This window comes from Coloeus monedula, assembly GCF_965178545.1.
Source record: "Coloeus monedula genome assembly, chromosome: 30".
Taxonomy (NCBI): domain Eukaryota; kingdom Metazoa; phylum Chordata; class Aves; order Passeriformes; family Corvidae; genus Coloeus; species Coloeus monedula.
Window position 1 is genome coordinate 3,167,302 of NC_138810.1, and position 21,380 is coordinate 3,188,681.

General features: G+C 50.5%; 1 protein-coding gene across 3 annotated transcripts in view; it reads right to left on the bottom strand.

The window, feature by feature from the left end:
• Positions 1 to 576: 576 nt before the first annotated feature.
• The window catches only part of DIP2B (disco interacting protein 2 homolog B), a 63,104-nt gene continuing 42,300 nt past the window's right edge, over positions 577 to 21,380 (bottom strand). For all 3 annotated transcript variants that reach the window (XM_082299096.1, XM_082299095.1, XM_082299094.1), the window contains 25 exons: positions 20,354 to 20,418; positions 19,758 to 19,851; positions 18,895 to 19,014; positions 18,213 to 18,327; positions 17,488 to 17,627; positions 17,148 to 17,284; positions 16,768 to 16,848; positions 16,513 to 16,640; positions 15,679 to 15,793; positions 13,126 to 13,327; positions 12,653 to 12,762; positions 12,451 to 12,531; positions 11,808 to 11,931; positions 11,311 to 11,432; positions 10,547 to 10,658; positions 9,987 to 10,096; positions 9,102 to 9,232; positions 8,403 to 8,571; positions 7,294 to 7,464; positions 6,751 to 6,812; positions 6,571 to 6,628; positions 5,976 to 6,050; positions 5,233 to 5,410; positions 4,403 to 4,526; positions 577 to 3,965 (listed from right to left, as the gene is read on the bottom strand). In XM_082299096.1, the coding sequence (XP_082155222.1) occupies positions 3,713 to 3,965; positions 4,403 to 4,526; positions 5,233 to 5,410; positions 5,976 to 6,050; positions 6,571 to 6,628; positions 6,751 to 6,812; positions 7,294 to 7,464; positions 8,403 to 8,571; positions 9,102 to 9,232; positions 9,987 to 10,096; positions 10,547 to 10,658; positions 11,311 to 11,432; positions 11,808 to 11,931; positions 12,451 to 12,531; positions 12,653 to 12,762; positions 13,126 to 13,327; positions 15,679 to 15,793; positions 16,513 to 16,640; positions 16,768 to 16,848; positions 17,148 to 17,284; positions 17,488 to 17,627; positions 18,213 to 18,327; positions 18,895 to 19,014; positions 19,758 to 19,851; positions 20,354 to 20,418 (3,077 nt within the window). In that variant the 3' untranslated portion in view covers positions 577 to 3,712. The remainder of the gene's footprint in view (positions 3,966 to 4,402; positions 4,527 to 5,232; positions 5,411 to 5,975; positions 6,051 to 6,570; positions 6,629 to 6,750; positions 6,813 to 7,293; positions 7,465 to 8,402; positions 8,572 to 9,101; positions 9,233 to 9,986; positions 10,097 to 10,546; positions 10,659 to 11,310; positions 11,433 to 11,807; positions 11,932 to 12,450; positions 12,532 to 12,652; positions 12,763 to 13,125; positions 13,328 to 15,678; positions 15,794 to 16,512; positions 16,641 to 16,767; positions 16,849 to 17,147; positions 17,285 to 17,487; positions 17,628 to 18,212; positions 18,328 to 18,894; positions 19,015 to 19,757; positions 19,852 to 20,353; positions 20,419 to 21,380) is intronic.

Below are 21,380 nucleotides of genomic sequence, written 5' to 3' on the forward strand. Positions count from 1 at the left end.
TCCAAACCTCCCTGGGCAGTTCCAAGGCCTGAGCGCCCTTTCCATGGAGAAATTCCTGCTGCTGCCCACCCTGAGCCTCCCCTGGCCCAGCCTGAGGCCGTTCCCTCTCCTCCTGTCCCTGTTCCCTGCGAGCAGAGCCCGATCCCCCCGGCTGCCCCCTCCTGTCAGGGGCTTGTGCAGAGCCACAAGGTCCCCCCTGAGCTCCTTTTCTCCAGCCTGAGCCCCTTTCCAGCTCCCTCAGGAGTTCTCCAGCCCCTTTTGCTGCTCCAGCCCCTTCCTTAGCTCCATTCCCTGCTCTGATCCCCAGAACCTCAGATTCCCAAAGCTACAGGTACAGGACACTGCCCAGCCTAGCTCCTTCACACCCTCAGAGCTCCAACACTTCTTGATACAACTGACAAAACATAAGATACTTACAAGTTCGCCCCTTGCCCAGGATCAATTTTAACCCGCATTTCCTTCCTTAAAAATAAAATTCCTTCATGGAAACAGCGCTGGAAGGACTAAACAAGCAACCAGGCATCAATATTTATTAACACAAGACAAAGGAAACACAATCAATGCGTTAATGGGACATTGTCCAGCCAGGTGTTAAATTTAAAAATGTAACTAAGCTAATTTTAAATAAATAAAACCTTTATACATAATTACAGAATGCCAGAGTCTGGATTGGACAATGGGAAAGAGGTTGACAGAAATAAAAGGAAAAAAAAATGCATCTAGGGCTAAAACTGATCTGGTTTTTATAACCTTATTTTAGGACAGTTAGTAGGACACAGCTGAATTGATTTAAACCAGAAATGAAGTGCAAATTCTAACAAAACTGGACAAAACTGTCCTGTTCCCACAGCGTTTGCTCAGGGAAGATTCAGAAACAGTGAGACACACAAAATACTTTAGTCCAGTGGGAAGAACTCCCAGTTTTTCAGTTTCACTGCAGTTAAGTTGGAACCCGAGGGGCGAGAGAAGGGAATAATGTGCCCTGTGCAACCCCAGCAGCTGCAGAGTCAAACCAGGGAAGAGGCTGTTTCTTTGGGAAAAGCACCCAGCCCTGCCCACTTGCCAGTGTCTGGAGTGAAGGATCTTGCTTTGTTCCCAAAAAAATATGGAAAGATCATCCCCAGCTACAGAGGAAGGAATGGAAGGAGTGGAATGACCTGTGGAAGGCTCACAGCAAGTTCTGAGCAGAGCTGGAGGTGGAATTTGGGGATTCCAGGGTCGCAGCTCCCTCCTTCCTCCTCTCCAGCACTGTGCCAAAACATGGACAAAGCACTCAGGGAAGGCAAACCAGCTTCTCCTTGTCCCTGGAACGTTCTCTCATTCCATGGGCACGGCTGTATCCTGCAGTTCTCCAGCACAGAGAAATGGAATGTGCTGGAAGATCTGGAGCACACAGGAAACTTGCAAGATAAAACCTCAAACCATAGGAAGCTATCAGTACCTATCCAAACAAAAAATAAGGAAAAAAAAAAAAAAATCAATCCAGTCCCATTCAAAAATGCCATTTCAGGAATTCCATCTGCCATGTTTGATGGAATTCATACACACATTGTTTTATTTGTGAAAAATCATGAATAAAAATAAAAGAATCCTGGAATTGGACTTAAAATCCACTTCAGCGGACAAAAAATGTTTGTTGAAACAATTTATCTAAAGCTTTGAGTAAAGAAAAAGGTTCAAGACCACCACAGTTTTCCCTGGAAAGGTCACACTGGAGGGAAGCTGCTTGGCCAGGCCTGGGCTGTGCAGGAAACACAAAAACGGTGACAAAGAACATGGAATAACAGGAATTTTCTGGCTGAAAAGGGAGAATAACCCTTGTGCACTTTACACCCAAAATAAGCTGCAGGACCAACTGTTTTAGTCACAGTTTCACCTGCCACTGTCCCCACTTTGTGTTCAATTTGTTAAAACTAAATATATTGAAGATTTTGTGCATATTCTGCAGCGTTGGCTGATACTGTGGAAAACACAGAAAAGGTTCCAAAATGTGCCCCCGAAACCCGAAGTGTTTGCAAACACGTTAAGTCCAGACCTGCTACAAAACTTCCAGTTCCTATTCCCCCACCAAATATTTCTCAAAAATATCATTTGAAACTTCTTATCTAAGCTTTAAAGCTCCTGTTTTGTGGGGTTTGCTCGTGGATCCACTGGATTCTGCACCAGTTAACTGCCACAGGATCTTCCAAGTCCAAACCATAAACCTTTTAAAAACTGCCTAAAAACTTTGCGTGAGGTAATCTGGAACATCTGAAAAGTTTATTTACACTGTATACCACATCTGACTCAAAAAAACCCCTGTTGCAGGATCTGGTAGCAGCTCCCAAGGCTTCCAAAATCATATATTAGCACCCAAAGAAGTATAATTGTTGTTAGAGGATGAAGAATTTTTTTTTTTTTTAAAAAAAAAAAGGTAATTCTGAGTCAAAGCTCAACCACCAGCTCTCCCCCAGCCCGTGTGGAACTGCTTCCCAGCAGGAAGAGCTTGTACCTGCTGCTTTAAGGCTTCTCTTTCTTCCCATTCCCTAAGGTTGGAGCCGACACAGGATGTGGAAGGCTGGGATAGCAATGCTCACACCGTTATTTAACAAGGTGTTTGCCAGAATTAGTCTCCTCCTGTAGAAGAAAAATTGCGTCCGGCTTGAACCTGGAATTCTCCTGTTCTTTCAGGGAATGCTTTGAGGAAAGCTGGGCTGTTTGCTCCCACTGAAGCCTATTTACAGCAGTTCTTGCTCTGTCTACAGCGAGCTGAAGGAGTCCTGGCTGAATGGCACAAGCAGGGAATTCACCTGTGTGTCAGCCTGAGGAATGTCTTTCCTTTCCACACCTGCTGCCACAGGATGAGGCAGAGGCTGTCCCTCAGTTCCTTTTGGGACTTGCACTGCCATTTCTACCCAATTCCATGCTGGATTCAGCCTCTTGGAGAAAGATGTGCCTTAAAACCAAAGGGTTCTACACACTTTTGGCCAAAATGAAGATACAAATGAAATCAGAAGCCTGGGGAAGGTGGGAGCATCTCACATTGTGTCTAAGCCAATGCCAGGATGCTGAGGACCACAAAAGTCACCTGTCCTTAAAAACATCAACCTTCAGCTGTCCTCACTAGCCAAGTTAATTTTCTATCTAAGTGAATTATGTATAATAATATTTACATATTTAAAATATAGGCAAAATTATTTTTAAATTCCAGAAATCTCTATATGAATAAGCAACTCTGATTCTGTAAGTTATTGATTTGGTCATGGCACAATTGTCAATAAGTTGTGTGATCCCGTGGTATGAACAGCTCCAGATGCAAAGGAGATCATGGAGTAGGGAACTGCAGAACTCTGATGACCCTTTTCTTAATAGTTTATTATCTTAACTAAATAAACCCTCCCCTTATAGAATCCTAACCCAGGATTAGATAAAAATACAAATATGTACAACGGGTGAAAAAGTAACACTACTGTAAAGGCCTTGGGGATTTCATAGCTCACACACTTTCCCACTTTGCAGTTCTCTAAAGCTCATGGTTCAGTAAACGGTTACAAACGTTTGCTGTTGCTTCCCACATTTCCTTCGCCCCACTGGGACCGAAACCCCCAGGACAGGAGGGAGGGAGCGAGGGAATGTGGCAGCAACCTCAAACTTTAGATCAAGTATTAGTAATTTTCACCAGCTTCACTTCCATAACCACCCTCATCACTCCGTGGTGCTGCAGTTCTGCCTGTCACATGTTGTAGGCCACATAAATGGGGTCCAGCTGATCCGCCAGGAAACTGTCCCGGAGGTGCATCCGTTGTTTCTCGCCTCGGGAATTGATGGGAATAACTCCAGGATCCACTACCACCACCACACCCACAATCAAGTAATGTTCCTCCAGGACCACGTTGGTAACCAGAGGAACCAAATCCAGAGCCTCCTGCTCACAGCCACACAGCTCCACCACCACCACCAGCAGGTTGGTCCAGGTGAACACGGCACTGAAATGACAAAGGAAAATCAACACAAAACCCAATTATTGCCACGAAGATCCAAAGTTTCCAGTTCTTTATCCTTAGATGGAGGTTCCCACCTGCTCTGGGCTGCATTTCCAACCTAACTCCAACATGACTTGGTCCTGATGTGACAAAAATCAGACCTATCTCAGCACTACCTGTGTGACACAGGAACCCAACTCAGAAATGGCTCTTTGCACCCCGAAGAAGGAAATCATCATTTCTGTGTTGAACTAAGGCTTGCGAGAAAACACCGAGTCTGTTCTCATCTGCAGATGGGAAATCGCATGCATAACTTGCTGATGGCAACACAAAACCCCCTGAATTTCCCTATTTTTTTTTCAGATAAAACCCTGCATCTTTGCCTAAACTGCTACACTTCAGCTGGGCTAGGATGACTCCACTCCTCAGGACTGTTTTACCATTCAGCAATGCTCCTGTGGGTTCGGGACACCGAGGTCTCGATGTCGATGGGGTGGTACCGCAGCCCCCGCAGCTCCAAAGTCTCATCCAGTGCTCCCACAACGTACAGGGCATCGTGGCGCTCTGGGGAGAGAGGAGAGGAGGTGTAATAAATGGAATTTCAATAAAACAAATTGTCTTTTGTATAAGTGAAAGAATCCCAGAATGGTTTGCATTGGAAGGGACCTTAGAGAGCATCCATTCCATTCCACCCCCTGCCATGGCAGGGACACCTCCCACTGTCCCAGGCTGCTCCAAGCCCCAATGTCCAGCCTGGCCTTGGACACTGCCAGGGATCCAGGGGCAGCCCCAGCTGCTCTGGGCACCCTGTGCCAGGGCCTGCCCACCCTCCCAGGAAGGAATTCCTTCCCAATATCCCATCTATCCCTGCCCTCTGGCAGTTTGAAGCCATTGCCCCTTGTCCTGGCACTCCAGGCCCGTGTAAAAGGTCTCTCTCCATCTTTCCTGCAGCTCCTTCAGGCACTGGATGGCCACAATTAGATGCCCCAAAGCTTCTCTTCTCCAGCCTGGAGGCAGCTCTGCAGGTGGGGTCTCACCTGAGCAGGACAAAGGGGCCTCAGCCCAGGCTCGGGGGATTCCTGGGGCACGTCCAGCTCTCCCCCACCAGCACCTAAACCCCTTCTCCCCAGGGCTGCTCCCTCTGCTCATCCCCAGCCTGGATCAACACTGGGGGCTGCCACAACCCAGGTGCTGCCCTTGGTTAAAGCAGGTGAGATGCCCACGGGAATGCCCAGGCTGCCCGGGGCCCTGCAGGTGTGTCCAGCCCCACCTCCGCTGGCCGCCGTGAGCTCCGTGCGCCGCACGAAGCCCAGGTACCCCGTGCGAGCCCAGAGCGTCTGCGCCGCGTCCCCGAAGCTCAGGCGGGTGTTGAAGTGATCGGCCTGAAGGGTCTCGTTGTCGTAGATGGTGTAGTAGCCACTGGCTGTGTGGGGACTGTTCACCCAAATCTGTGTAGGGAGGGCGAAAAGGTCAGATCCCGACACTGCCCACCCCGAGCATCTGCCCGGTGGTGAGGTGGGGTGGGTAAAGGAACTGTAATGAGAAGCTTCTGGTTTTATCTGTGATTTTTTCAGATCAAGAAAACGGTCTTCATTCAGCTCAAACTTGCAAATATCCTGCAGAAGCTTAAAAATGCGTCTTGAGATCTGCTCTTGCAGTAACTGCAACTGAGGATTGACTGAGTAAATAAACTGTGGATTTTTAACACAAATTTATCCAAAATTGGATAATAATCCATTAATACAGATCAATATACTGGTGTGTAATCAAGATAAGGAAAGCCAAATGTAAATTATACTATTTGGGAGCCAGTTTGCAAGATTTAAGGTGGAACAAGCTTCTCTTCAAGTGGGTTTTCTTTAAACTTGACAGTGAAATAACACCCAAATTCTGAATGCTCCAGCAAAAATTCATTTTTAAAAGGCCTGTATCACAGCTCCAAACTGCCCCCCAGCAGAGAAAAGCCCAAGGAGCAGCAGGAAAAGGTCCCCAAGGAGCAAAACCTGCACTTACCTCCCCAAGGTGAGAATCTCCCAGAGGCCCTTTTGTCTCTGGATTGACAATGACCACTTTGACTCCAGGCAGAATCTAAAGAGCACAAGAAGGAATGTGCAATCCATGTTGGGTTATCTTCAGCACAAAAAAACCACACAGGCTGTTCATTCAGGGCAGGATTTCACCCATGGACACCACAAACAGGGATAAAACAGGTCAGGACGGGTACAGCAAGGCTCCAGGGCCACACAGGTAAGATATTCTGGGCCTGTACACATTGTTAGACCTTGATTTTGAAGAATTCAGTTAAAAAACTATTGGGAAACCTCTTTCTGTTAAGCCATGAGAGAGTAGGAGCTACAGTAAATCCCAAACACAGGCTGATCTCAAGGACACCAGAGCCCACTCTTCTGATATGGTTCATTTACTGCAAATGGGACCAAATTGTCCCAATAGTTCCAGCAAAACACCCTCCTAAATCAACGGGTGATTCCTTATAAATCAAACTGTGCAGAGGGACCGTGTAACCAAGTGCCACCCCCTCCCATGCCACAGGACTGTCCTTCCCAGCTGTAGCACAAGGGCTGGGGGAAGTGGAGAGACATGGAATTACCTTCCCAGACTCGGAAAGCAGCAGGCTCTGTGGAGCTCCTCGTTCCACCAGACGGACTCTGAAGGTGAAGAAAATGTTGTCAGGGAAAAAAGAGCAGAAGTCTCCGGAGCGGTGTGAAAACTCAGCACCACCACAGGATTTTATGTAGTTAATAAATTGGTTTAAGTGAACTTACAGTACCTGTCATGTCTCAAGGATTTCAGGTCTACATACACCGTGGTGGGATCAGGCCCAGATGTTCCCTGGGGAGTTAATATTTAAAAACCAGTGCTGTATTTAGTGCAGTCAGGGTAACTTCTGCCTGAGCCCAGAAACATTTCCAGGGGTTTCTTGCAACAGAGCTCCTACTCATATTCCCCGACCTTTGCAGCTGCACTAAGGGAAGCCCTTCAGTAAGCAGGTGACTTTCTGGAACACCTCTGTGGGAAGGAGCCTTGGGGAGGCAGGAGACACCCCAAGCCCTCTCAGCCACCAGCCTGGAGCAACCAGGCGCTGTTTATGTGGAAATAAACAGCTCTAATTCATGTTTCACTTGTTTTGAGCATCTGTGAAATGATTTGGCAGCTGAAAATGAGAGAAGCTGCTTAAATCTTGTGCCAGCTGCTTTCTACAGGGCAGATGTTGGGCTTCAGAAGCCTGTGCAGATGGGGAGTGTGGAACACAACCAAGCCTGGAGTCTGGAGTCTGGTGCCAGTGACAACAAAGGGCCCTGGGAAGCCGTACCTGTAAACAGATGGCCACGTTGACCCGTGAGCCAAAGGTGGTGCTCACGGCTCGGGACGACAGCCCGATGTCCTTGAAGAGTTTGGAGAAGGAATGAGTGAGGGAAACCCGCGGCCGCTCCTCTGCCACCACCACGCAGGTCCGCACACAGGACAGGTTAATGCCTCGGGCCTGCACACAACACACGAGGCAAAGGGCTGGAGGTGTTCATCTGCCCCTCTCAAGAAGTGACATTTGCTTCTTATCCCTTGAAATGACCCAGGAAATGCAGGACAAACCCAGCCTTTGTGTTCCAAGTTACCTTCCCTTTTCTTTTTGTAAATTGTGTCTGACCAGAGCCTGGAAACGCAGCCAGAGCAAGACATGCACCGACAGTGCTCCAAAACAAGACGTGCACTGACCCTCCCCTGCCCCAGCTCTCAGCAGAGCTGCTCAGCCGAGGTGACACCTCTGAGTCGCTGCTTATACAGATGGAAACCAAACCCAGGGAGAGTAAAGTCATCCACTGGGATTGCACTGCCTCTTCAACAACACTGGGACCTGAAGCCATTATTATTTCTATGGCCTGACCAGCAGCAGGCAGGAGTTCCCATGTGCTGCTCACCTGGTGGCACAGCCCAGGCACCTGCAGAGCTCTGTGCCACCCAGAGAACAAGGCTGAGCCTTCGTCTCACAGAGCCACTGTTCCAGGAAACCCCAGGGAAAAAGCCACCTCAGGCATGTCATGGAGCTATTTTTTTCCCTTCTCTCATCTCCAAGGAGAACACACCTCCATTGAGCAGCTCTCCTGACATGTGCTTTCCATCATGTGCTGGTCTGAGCCTCCACTGCAGACTGTTACATAAGGAATCTGCTGCAGAGCAGTGCTGGGATCCTCCCTGCTCAGGGCTGCCCTGACACTCCCTGACAGGTGCTCCCTGCACTGCCAGAGCTCCTGCTCCTTCCCAATCCTCTCCTCTCCTGGGGCTGCAGTTTTTGGAGATTGGCTTTTGGAGCACCCCTGGAGACTTGTGCGACAGGAAAATTTGTGTTTAACAATCCTATCACTTTGCTTTATTACCAGAGTTCCCTTAATTTATGGAACGTAACACTCAGGAAACATTTCTTACCTTTAACATTTCAACTTGGTTTCCAAGTCCCTTTGTGCACAGTTCCATAACTGAATAGGAACAGAAAGTGTCCCTTATTTTATACTGGCTGACAGTAGATAACCAGAGAAAAAGATTGGATTCCAGCTCCATAGGAGGAATTAAAATTGACTGATGTCCAGAATACACACTGTGAAGAACATCAAGGGAGAAAACATTTTAGCGAAGCTTGTAGTTATCTTTAAATTAATATTTACTGTATTTGCACATTACGTTCCTGCTAGTCCAAAGGCAGGTTGTGGGACTGCAGCTGAGGCAAACTGGGGCAGCAGCATTTTAAAAATGCAACTTACTGTACAAGAATAACAATTTATCCACACACAAACACACACTGACAGTGAAGGAAGAGAACTGGCTCAACCCCACGCAGAACAAAAACTCCCTTATTACAACATGTAATCAAGGAAGAAAGGGAAGAGAAACATTCTGAAGCCAGGAATATTTGGCAGCACAAACACACATAATCAAGATGGGATAACATCTTGCTAATCTGCAGCAAACGGGAACATGCTGTTGTCAGTTCCAAGACAAGCTCCCCCCTCACTGCAAATTAAGTCATTTTGTAATGTCAACACGTCTGTAATTACACCCAGAAGGACCCATTTCCCATTTATAACCAGCCAAGAGTTCATCTGCCCCTTTCCCCCCAGCGAGTCCTACCTGCAAAGGCACCAGAGCACAAATCCCAGCCCGCAGTAGGGGTCCAGACAAATGGCAATCTGCCGGGAGGAGTAGAGCTCACACTGGAGCTTGATAGCCCTGCACAGGCCACTGACTGCAGCGTGGGACATCTGCAACACAGGGGACACTGCTGGAGGCCCAGGACACCACCCAGGGAATCCCCCCCATGGGCAGGTGAAAGCAAAGGCAGTTCATGGGGAGGTGTTGTGAGGGCAAACCCATGGTTTGGTTCCTGAGCTTTCACAGCAGATGCAGAGACTGCAGGGCCCTGACACCAACAGTGACACCAACAGTTCAACTTGAAGCTGCAGCTGTTTGAGTTCCACCTCAACATGAGGAAGAACTTCTTTCCAAAGAGGTGGCAGAGCACTGGAACAGCTGCTCAGGGTGGTCGTGGAGTCTTCCTCTCTGGAGACATTCCAAACCCACCTGCTCCAGGTGACCCTGCCTCAGACTGAGGGATCTCCAGAGGTCCCTCCCAACCCCAGCTATCCTGTGATTCCAACTCCAAACACACATGAGCATTAACAACAGCCTAAGGCTTTCCTTTTTAGTTTCTTATCCTCTTTTTTCTGACTGCATCCCCACTCTGCTCTTGGTGGAGGCCAGCGGAGCTCAGAGCTCTGCTGCTCTCCCAAGGCAGCTCTCCAGCGGGAGGTAGCAGCAGAATTCCTGATCCCACTGTGGAGACCTGTTTTCCTCCACGGCAGAACTAAGTCAGTGAACTGAAGCCCACAGCTTTGGCAGGAGAAAATCAGGGTCTTTGTTTAAGCTACAGGTTGGAGGTGAAGGTCAAGGGGAGGCGGCTCAGAGGGTGAGGCAAAGACAAGACACAAATGCCCATCTCCTAACCCGTTACTGTACCTTTACTCCTGTGAGCATGCCTGTTGTGGAAACACTAAAATCTAGATATGCCAACATTTCGGGTGTGGGTGGCTTATAGATCTGGGCTGGCCGTTTCCTGGGCAAGTCATCTGTGCAAGAGAGGAACAAAGGGGTGGATTTTGGTTCCTCAGCTGGTTATTTGAGAGGAGAACACAACTTTTAAAACGCCAGAGATGGAGGATAAAGCTTTCTATTAATTCTCTTTCCTGAAGAGACAGACTAGTGTGTGGCAAGACTCTTGCCAAAGCTCCCACAAAGAAAATTATTTATTCTCAGGAAAAGGGAGAAAAGACCAACTCGCCCTGGTCTTAAAGAAGATTAAAGTTGTCTCCAGCAATAACTGTTGTCACTGCAATCATTTCCCATGCACAACTCAATACAGGAGAGTTCTCAGTGAACAAGGGCACATCTTGGATAGCTTTTGCTAATATTCAAACAAATTTTCAAGAGCCACCCAATGAAATGGGGACAGTCCCTTTGGAAGTCACTGGTCACCCCTCCACAGAACTTCAAGGAGCCTCTTGGCCCAGGGAGCTCACCTGTGTCGATGATGGTTGGCCAGGTTTTCACATCCACAGCACCAGCTGCCTCTCTGGACTTGAGCAGCCTCATCAAGGTCTGGGTTGTGAGGATACAGGCGGCTTTGCTGACCTGGAAAGAGCAACACTCACAGAAACAAGAGACAAGAGCGTGTCCCAGCAGCAGTGCCACTGCAAGAGCTGATGTTCAGAGACCATTCTATCATCTGCAGCCACTTCCTTTCAGCAAACCTTCAGCAATCCTTCCTCTGGCTTTTGCACGCTTTGCTCTGCTTCCCCTTCACTAAACCCCCAGCGCAGCCCAGCCTGCACAGACCCTGTCAGAACCTCCAGAGCAGGGGAGAAGGTGACACAGCAAGATCCAGATGACACAGCAAGATCCAGCCTTCTTCCCCACGGTCTCTCTTGGTTACTGGGCTTGGGAAGCGGCTTAACTGCAGGATTTGGACTTCCCCAGCAATAAGGAGCATCAAGGTGAAATTTTGGGTGGCAACATCATGTTGGTGTTCTCAGAAAGCACTGCACTCTGTCTGTGAGGAGGTGGTTCTCTCTGGCATTTGATGAATGAGAACACTGCCCCTCAGCCCCAAGATGTGCCTCAATCCCTCTCACACAGACAGCACGAGGCTGGTCAGCTGTGTCACCCCTGCAGCGGGTCAGTGTGACTTCTGTGTCACCTCTGGAGCCCGTGACCAATCCAGCCCCGCTCCGCCCACGCTCCCTGTGACACCCCTGGAGCCTGAGGCTGCACCCCTGCCACTCACCTCCACGATCATCCTCACTGTGGGCAGCGTTGCCACCAGGCTCTGGGCGTGGGGCGGGCGCACGGTGACGGGGACACAGCCCGAGTACAGGCAGCCGTAGAAGGCCGTGATGAGCTCGATGCCTGCAAGGACACGACAGCTGCACTGGGGGACACCGGAGGGACACAGCAGGGCAGTGCTGCTCCTCCAGGCATCGCTCCCCTTGGGATAAGGGAGACACTTGCACAGCACAGGTGGGCAACATCAGCAGCCCAGCACCAAGGGCAGCACGAGGAAGCTGGGAAAGCTCGGGATAGGGGATGGGGAAAGCAAAGGAACCACACAGGAAAGCAGTTCCATCATAGAGGAAAAGAACATGCTAAGTGTCAAATGACTCAAAAGTCAGTCAGGACACACCGGTGAGCGCCTCTCATTAGCACTGAGTGTCTTTCCCATATTTCCAGATCCCAGTGAGGTTCCAAAGAAAGCCCAGGCCGTACTTCCCCAGTGGGACTCACCAGGAGGATAAAGAAGCACCACATTGTCTCCTGCATTGAGATGGCCTTTGTCACACAGCACTGATGCGATTCTTTCAGCCTTTTTGTGCAGCTGAAGGCAGGTGGCCGTGCACACAGTGGTTCCCTTGAAAGGAGACAAAAATGCTCTGAACAGGGGCTGGCACAACACAAACTGGCTGCTGTGAAATAAACCCAAGCTTGCTGGCTAGCAGGAGGCTACAGCTATGAGCTGTTATCTCTACCTAAAGGCTGCTGGCGCTCAGTGAGCCACTCATCCACTACAGTATCAAAGGATAGAGATGGAGTTAGATCTGCTCTAGAAAGTTCTACCTTCCAGGGAGTCAGTTCAGGTCTTCTTGCACCAGAACCTTGCCAGAATATACTCAACAGGGATACAGCATTAACTGATACAGGAACCAGTGGGACCTACAAACACGCTCAGTTTTAAAATGAAGCGTCGAACCGTGAGAGTCATTTGCTGAAGGGACCTACAGGGTCAAAGGGTCAAGCTTTAAGTTACAAATCTATGGGCAAAATCTGATACAGAGACTAAAGAGAGGCACTGCAGAGGGCAAAAGATTTTAAAGGCTCTCCAGCTGGATAACGTGGACCTTAAAACCCAACAACTCAGCACTGACTGTACCTTGGCGTTCAACAAAAGGAAGAGTGGGTGGTCAGGAGTCGCTTGAGCTCTCCACTGCAACACTTCAGTCAGGAACTGGTGCTGGAAGAGACAGGCAGGAATTCAACACCAGCTTCTCCTTCAGTGCTTCCCACCACTGCTCTGCACCCAGCTGGAGGGGAAACTCCTTCCCATTCTGCAGTTGTCACAAACACTGATTTACCTTTTTAACTAAATCATTGTCTTCTATTTGACCCAGATCTCTCCCGGAGGCTTGAGCGATTCGCTTCCCAGCAACCAGGTTCCCCACCATCACAGAGGCAGGGCCCACACCTGTGGAGAGACATCAGCACTTTGGGAAGGAGCAGAGCAAAGGTACCGAGAGTCTCTGCAGGATCCCACCGCTCCTGGGCACGGATGCAAGAGGAGAGGGAATGAAGCCTCACTGATGGAGTTCAGCAGGCACTGCTGGTCTCTATTCATCAGGAGGGAGAATCCCAGTGAGTTCAAGGGTGGGAATCAAAATTCCTGACTAACACATGCAAAGAGAGGCCTGGGACACGCCCCAGGCACGGGGCACAAGACAGGCTCTGGTCCCCAGCAGGTGGGACAGGGAGCAGGACATGAGCCGGGGTTCCTGGGGCCGAGGCACTGAGCCCCAGTTTAACAACACCAAACAAAAGGGGTTCAGGTTACCTGGCTGTTTCTGCCTGGGCTTTGGCAAGTTTGTCACACAAGTGTGTGGGCACATGAGGATGTTGCAGGGGTGCAGAGAGCCCTCCAGAAAGTGCTGTTTGGTTTGGGAGATGTGGATCCCTCCCAGCGGAGTTTTTGGCAATGTGTTGGCTGGCACGAGAGCAAGGCAGTAAACACCCACTTGGTGAATGCTGTCAATTGCCTAGAGAAAGGAGAGATGGTCACTGGAGCTCCTGGCACTGCTGGCACAGTCTGCTGTTGCTGATGCACTGACATACTGCAAGGCAAAGCCCTGGACTTTAAAGGTGCCAGAGGAGTGAGTCAATCACTGACATCCCATTTCACCTCTGCACCACCAGCGAGTCCTGCAGTGAGCCTGGGTATATCCCTGCCTTTAGAGCCCATTTCACAGACACCCAATCCATTTTTAAATCTTTCATGACCAAAATCCCAAAATATCTACAGTTGCCTGATGAATCACACGATTCTGATCTCGGGATTGTATCCATCTGTCTCCTCTGAACCATCACACTCTGTTCCCTCCCGCCTGCCTCAGCGTTCAGGCATCTGATCCATTATTCAGAGCACCAGGTACTTCCCTGATTTTCCACCCCGGCTGCACACTTCACTCCCTGGATGTCATTCCTGGAATGACACACATGCAGTGCAGGCAGCTCTCAAAGGAAGTACTTGCTACTCATTCTTTTAGGACCACACTCATTCATCTGTTCTGGCCCTTCCCTGCCCACTGGGTCCCTGCTGAAAATGCATCTCCAAAGAAAAGGGCGGCTTTAAAGCCAAACTCCGAGCTCCACATGATCCAGACTAAAAGCAGAACTCCAAAGCCTGAGCACACATCCACTCTGCAGTTCTCAGAGGTGACTGCCAGAGCCCCTCCGCTCTCATGGAATTCCAGACTGGTTGAGGAATTTCTTCCCAAAAATTAACTTAAATTTCTCCTCTTTCACTTTGAAGCCACTCCCCTTGTCCTGTCACTCCAGTTCCCTCAGGACACAACAGAACAGCTTGGACACAGCAGATGCACCTAGCTTGTGACCCTGCACAAACACCCTGTGCCAAGAGGGATACAAAGCTTGTGATACCTCCATCCCTGGGCTCTCTCCATGCCTGGGCTCTCTCCATCCCTGTGCTCTCTCCATCCCTGTGCTCTCTCCATCCCTGGGCTCCCTCCATCCCTGGGCTCTCTCCATCCCTGGGCTCTCTCCATGCCTGGGCTCCCTCCATCCCTGGGCTCTCTCCATCCCCGGGCTCTCTCCATGCCCGGGCTCTCTCCATGCCTGGGCTCTCTCCATCCCCGGGCTCTCTCCATCCCCGGGCTCTCTCCATGCCCGGGCTCTCTCCATCCCTGGGCTCTCTCCATGCCTGGGCTCCCTCCATCCCTGGGCTCCTTCCATCCCCGGGCTCTCTCCATCCCCGGGCTCTCTCCATGCCTGGGCTCCTTCCATCCCCGGGCTCTCTCCATCCCCGGGCTCCCTCCATCCCCGGGCTCCCTCCATCCCTGGGCTCTCTCCATCCCTGGGCTCTCTCCATGCCTGGGCTCCCTCCATCCCTGGGCTCTCTCCATCCCCGGGCTCCCTCCATCCCTGGGCTCTCTCCATCCCCGGGCTCTCTCCATGCCCGGGCTCTCTCCATCCCTGGGCTCTCTCCATGCCTGGGCTCCCTCCATCCCTGGGCTCCTTCCATCCCCGGGCTCTCTCCATCCCCGGGCTCTCTCCATGCCTGGGCTCCTTCCATCCCCGGGCTCTCTCCATCCCCGGGCTCCCTCCATCCCCGGGCTCCCTCCATCCCTGTGCTCTCTCCATCCCTGGGCTCCCTCCATCCCCGGGCTCTCTCCATCCCCGGGCTCTCTCCATGCCTGGGCTCCTTCCATCCCCAGGCTCTCTCCATCCCCGGGCTCCCTCCATCCCTGGGCTCTCTCCATCCCTGGGCTCTCTCCATCCCTGGGCTCTCTCCATCCCTGGGCTCTCTCCATCCCTGGGCTCTCTCCATCCCCGGGCTCCCTCCATCCCCGGGCTCCCTCCATCCCTGGGCTCTCTCCATCCCCGGGCTCCCTCCATCCCTGGGCTCTCTCCATCCCTGGGCTCTCTCCATCCCTGGGCTCCCTCCATCCCCGGGCTCTCTCCATCCCCGGGCTCTCTCCATCCCTGGGCTCTCTCCATGCCTGGGCTCCCTCCATCCCCGGGCTCCCTCCATCCCTGTGCTCTCTCCATCCCCGGGCTCTCTCCATCCCCGGGCTCCCTCCATCCCTGGGCTCTCTCCATCCCTGGGCTCTCTCCATCCCTGGGCTCCCTCCATCCCCGGGCTCTCTCCATCCCTGGGCTCTCTCCATCCCTGTGCTCTCTCCATGCCTGGGCTCCCTCCATCCCCGGGCTCCCTCCATCCCCGGGCTCCCTCCATCCCCGGGCTCTCTCCATCCCCGGGCTCTCTCCATCCCTGGGCTCTCTCCATCCCCGGGCTCCCTTCATCGGGGCCATGCCTGTGTCCTCTGCTCTGCCCACACCCCAAAACCAGCACAGTTTCCCCTGGCTGTACCTGCAGCACCCGACTCATCCACTGGAAACTGTCCTCCTCAGAGGCATCCGGCCTCTGCTCTGCCACCACCACGATCCTCTCGTCATAGAACACAGACACGGAGAACACAGCAATCCTAAGGAAAAGGACAGGGCCACACTCCAGTTTCACTCCTTGGAAACAGGAAGCCAAGGAGAGATTAAAGACAGAAGTTGTTAAACTAACCATGGGGCAAAAACAAGAGAAAAAGCATCAGACAATTAACACTGAGTCAAAAGGAAAGACTGGGAAGTATTTAAGGGGTTAATTCCACTTTCTGATGAAATTTCCACATGGCACAGTTCCCTGTTCTCCCAACCTGCTGTCACATTCCTGTTCCAACTTCTGGCAAAGCACAAATGAAAGGAGATTTAAAGGCACCTACATGATGGTTTAAAATCTCTCGCTAAGTCTCACAGACATGAGCTCCAGCCCTGCCTGAGGATATAGAAAATTATACCCAGAACTGCTAAATAAAAACCAAGTATCTCTGGACATTAATGGAATTCTTCCTTGCTGCCCCAGCCAGCAGCTAACGACTAAAACTCTGCAGAGGCAGAGAATTAATTTCTCCATGTGGCTGACGTATCTTGTTACTTGATTGCTTTCCCTAAAGCACCGACTTAATGAAAAGCTAGGCTGGATAGTGGGAAAAAGATCTGTGTTGGGCAGGATGAGGGCAATTACCACCTAAATCAAAAATATATTTACTTTAACTGAGCTACCCAAAGAGAAAGCCAAGAAAGTACTACAGCTTCTGTTTCACTTTATTACATGCAGCAGCTTCTGGGGAGGGACAAGGTTTCTTGTGCTGACCTTCCTCTGTAAACTGTTTTTATTGACTCCACAGCCAGTCCAGTGGCCACAATGTCGTCGGCGTTGTGCCTTCGCCCGCTCACTGTCAGCAATCCGTCCATTTTCCCAACCACAAACACCAAACTGCCCTGCAAGACAAGGAGGCATCCGTGAGGAACTCACAGCGAGCTCTTCTCGCACATCCTCTCACCCCAAAAACTTTTCTCTGAAACACTGAAGGCTGGAGCAATGCAGGTTCCAAACTGCCTCACGTACAGGTCCAACAAATCCCAGCAAGCCGGAACGCACGAAGGGCACTTCCCCCACCGGAGAGCCAGAGGAGTTCACAGGGATCACCTGCAACACAACGGAGGACACGGGAGGCAAAGTGGCCTGAGGATGGCAAAACCTTCCCCACCCCAAGAATTGCACTTAATGCGAGAAGAGGGAAGAGGAGAAGGGGAGGGAACCCTCGGTACAGCTGGGTGGGAGATGTTTGTGGAGGGAATTCTGAGTGTCTCTAACTGCAAGGGGTTTTCCAGCGCATATTTTTGAAAAACAACATTAACACTTCAGTTACAGACCCAAGAGGTTATACAGGACCACCAGTTTTACAAAGGAAATGGGGCAAGAAAGATGCATCCTGCTAGACATACCTCGAAAGTATTCTTTGTCACCCCTGCCAGCCCATAGTACATCATTCCTCCTGCTCTGGAGCTCACACAGATTTCACCAATCTCGTCTGTTTTACAGAGCTGCGGTGGCCCATCTGGTTTCACGATACACATCATGCCTAGGACAAATCAGGCTTTGTTAAAGCAGCTCCCAAACTTTACCCTGTGTGAGAACTGACACATTTAATCGTGACAGAAATGACTGAGTCTGGTGCTGCCCCACCTCCCCCGCTCCGAGGCTGATACAGGAGAGAACATTGACCCGTTCTGCTCCTAAAACATCCCCAAAAACATCTCACACGAGCCTCCTGCCCGTTTTTACCTCCTGGCATCACATGCCCGACATCCTGGACAGTGAGAGCAGAGTTTTTATCTTCAGTGTTGACCCGAATCACACCGAAACTCAGCCCGTTCATGGACAGGATGGCTCTGCCCGGCAAAGGGGCCCCGGGGACTCCAGGCCTGGGAAGGACACAAAAATCAATAAATACACTCAATCAGGCACCCAGGCTTGGTGTCAGACTCAGATGGGGATGGCACAGCACCAGAAATCCGCGCATTCAGTGTCTCTGCTTTGCGTAATCATTTCAAACTGTGATGGCAGCAGGGATCCCCACCCAAAGGAGCCACGTTTTCAATCCCTAAGGAACTGTGCTCCTGGATGCTGCAGCTCCTCTGCCAGCTCATTGTCTCACCCCATGGCAAATCCCAGCTCCCAGGCCACATGACTGCAGGGCTGTTTCTTACAGAACGCAGCAACGGACAGAAACAGAGCACGAGAATGTCCAAATGATCTCGAATCTCATCTCAGATTCAGAACAGCTCCCAGGCTGTGGAAATCAGGAGCAGGAGAAGCCGTGCTCAGGCACTGCTGAGCTGTCACACACCTCAGAAATCACTCGGATCTCAGGAGGGAGGTTTAACAGCTCAGCGACTCGAGTACCTGAGCGCACACAGTAAATGTCAGAGGAGTTTATTACACCCTTAAATCAACTGTGACCACCCCAAGTGTGAACAAAGCCTAGCCTGGATGACTCAATCCGTTACCTCCGGATCGCCACGGTCATCGCTTCGGGAGAGGTGGCACAGGGACAAATTGCCTCTGGTTTGAGCCCATGGCTCTGAAACAAGCTCAGGAAGGCATCACAGGAGGAAACAGACCCTAGGAAGAAAGAAAAGATGCCACTAGGACTTCACAGAACTTGATTTCATGCCCATCTACAGGAAGGGTCAGGAGGAGGATCTGGGAAACTACAGGAGGAAGGGGCCTCAAGTTGTGTTGGGGAGGTTTAGGTTGGATATTAAGGAAAATCTCACTCCAAGGATGGTCAGGCATTGGAACAAGCCCAGACTGGATGTCCAGACATTGGATTCTACCCAGAGCAGTGGTGGAATCACCATCCCTGGAGGGGTTTAGAGGATGTGTGGATGTGGCACTTGGGGACAGGGTTTAGTGGTGAACACGGTGCTAGGTTAAGGGTTGGACTTGATGGCCTTAAAGGTCTTTTCTGCCTGAACAATTCTCTGATTTTTATAAACACTGCTCCCCATCCAACTGTCCCTTCTCCTACTTTGCAGGATCTCTCCCAACCCAAAGGATGGCAGCACCTTGTCCTGTGCCCAAGCACCACGAGGCAGAGCTCTGCCCTAAATGAGACCTCCTCAGAAGCTGATCCTGATGCCAGGGGGCTGCAGTGAGAGGCCTGGGAGAGGGGCTGGGGACACTCACAGGGGTTGGCGCCGTCGGTGACGATCAGCATCCGCAGGGAGCTCAGGCTCACGTCTCTTTGGTCCCGATGGGCCATCATGGCCCAGTGCAAGTCTCGACACTTCACTAAAGCAACTTTTGCTGCATACAACACAGAAACAACACTTCAGGACAAATCACAGCTTTCCAAGAGTTATTTTCATATGGATACACAGTCTGAGCCCCCCCACGTGAGGGAATTCTCACCTAAGCAAGGAAGCCTTAAACAACTGAGACTGCAGTAACAGCAAACCCAACACACAAAGGCATCTGCTGTGGCATCCAGGCCACTGCCACCACCTGAGCCAGGGTCTGTCATCCTCACAGCTCCTCCTTCAAAGGCCATAAATCATTATCACTCTCTGCAAGCCCTCAGTGAGGCCAGGGATCAAGTGCTCTTGCTGTACTCTGCCATTTTCTTGGTTTCATAAAAGAAACTGGCTCCGAGTCACAAGATCCCCATCCTGTTCCCCAGCATTCATGTGGCATTAGGACTTTGTGCACAGAAATAAATGGCAAAGTCCCCTGTCCTCCCGAAACTTCCTGTTCCAACCTCTGGCAAGTTACCAATGCAAGGAGTTTTACAAGTATCTACATGACTGGGGACTTAAAATCTCCCCTTGAGTGTCTTAGAGACAGGAGCTCCAGCCCTGCCTGAGCCATCTAGAAAATCATATCTACAGCTGTGAAATAAAAATCGAGTATCTTTGGACATCAGTGAAACTCTGGGCCCTCGAGATTTGGCACGGAAGAGCAAGAAGGATTTAAGGCATTTGGGATTTTAATGCCCCTCACTCGTGGATCCTGAGAACTCCAAGCTGAAGCTGTGGATCATCCCGAGTTACCTTTGTGGGCGTGAACCCTCTGCACCCACGAGAGAGGGCAGGTTTTCATCACAGAATAGGGCACGCTGATAGTGTGCAGCTTATTCATTACATTCTGAAAAGCAGGAAAAAGATTGTTAGGAAAGGGATCACAAACCTTTCATGGAGCAGAAATAAGAGTCACCCTCAGTCCCCATCAACTTCCACCCCATCATGAATTCAGAGAGGTTTAGCCAGGCTGACTCTGTCCTTCCCCCAGAGAACTGCCGATCTGGCAGGGAGAGAAATGGTTGTTTTAACAGGTAATGGTCCTCAACCAGGGACTCAAGTGCTACTGTTATCACAGAATCATGGAATTCTGCAATGGGTTGGGTTGGGAGGGACCTTAAACCTCATCCAGTCCCACCCCTGCCATGGCAGGGACACCTCCCACTATCCCACGTTGTTCCAAGCCCTGTCCAGCCTGGCCTTGGATGTTTCCACAGATGGGGCAGCCCCAGCTTCTCTGGGCACCCTGTGTCAGGGCCTCCCCCCCCTCACAGGGAAGAAATTTTTCCTAATATCCCATCTAATCATTAATCTCTCATTACAGAGAGTTCTGGAACGCTTCAACCCACCGTCAGAATGCCATGCCACAGCCCTGCGTCCTTCTTAAAATCCAACACATTCACTATTGTTTCACCTGGGAAAAGAAAGGTGCAGTTGGCAAGTGCAACGTGCCAGCTCAGCTGTGCCCATCATTTATGCCAGAATCTGCACACGGATGAACCTGTCACTGCTCTGTCAGACCTGCTCCACGGGGCACCCGCAGCAAGCCCAGAGCGTTACTGATCAGAGTGTTACTGATCAGAGCTCCTTGTGGTGCAGAGTAACAACTGCACATCCATTCCCGAGCAGGAACACGTCCAGAAAGCTGCAAGGAAATCACATTCCAGCCTGCAACGTCCCTGAGTAGGACAGGAAGGGTCTGAAGCTCATTATGCACGAGCAGCGGAGCCAGAGAACATCATTCAAGCCCTGACTCTCAGCAGTGATGGGAGCTCCAGTGATGGATTCTTCAAGGCAAACTTTGCATTTTAAAGCAATATGACCTACAGCTCTAGAAATAGTTTCACTCATGGATGTAGGAATTAGCTTAATTTACAAGGCAGACCAGAATAAACCATAACCTACAGCAAAACCCTCTGGAATGGCACCAGCATCTTCCAATCTGGGTTACCCAAAAAAACTTCACAGGACCAGAACAGCCCCAGCCCCAGAAGCTTTGGTATTTGCACGCTATCAGCACCAGAAGTTTGTGAAGACACTTCTATGGGCCATCAGTACACTGAGGGGACCTGACACTGTTGGAAAATGCTCCGTTTTTCATTCATTTGCTCCTCTTTTGGTTCACCAGAAGAGACTCAGTAACTTCACAGACATGACATAAATCCCACTTTTTATTCCTCTTCATTATGGCAGTGAAAATGATGCAGTTTTGGATGGAAAAACATCACAGCTAGTTTTCACTTTTGGGGGAGAATGAATCCGCACTTGAAAATTTTATTTACTGTTTCCAGTAAATATTGGTTACTCAGAGACAGCTGCTAAAGATATGAGAGGCAACCACTTAAAACAATGGTGAGCCTTCATTCCTCTGATGTT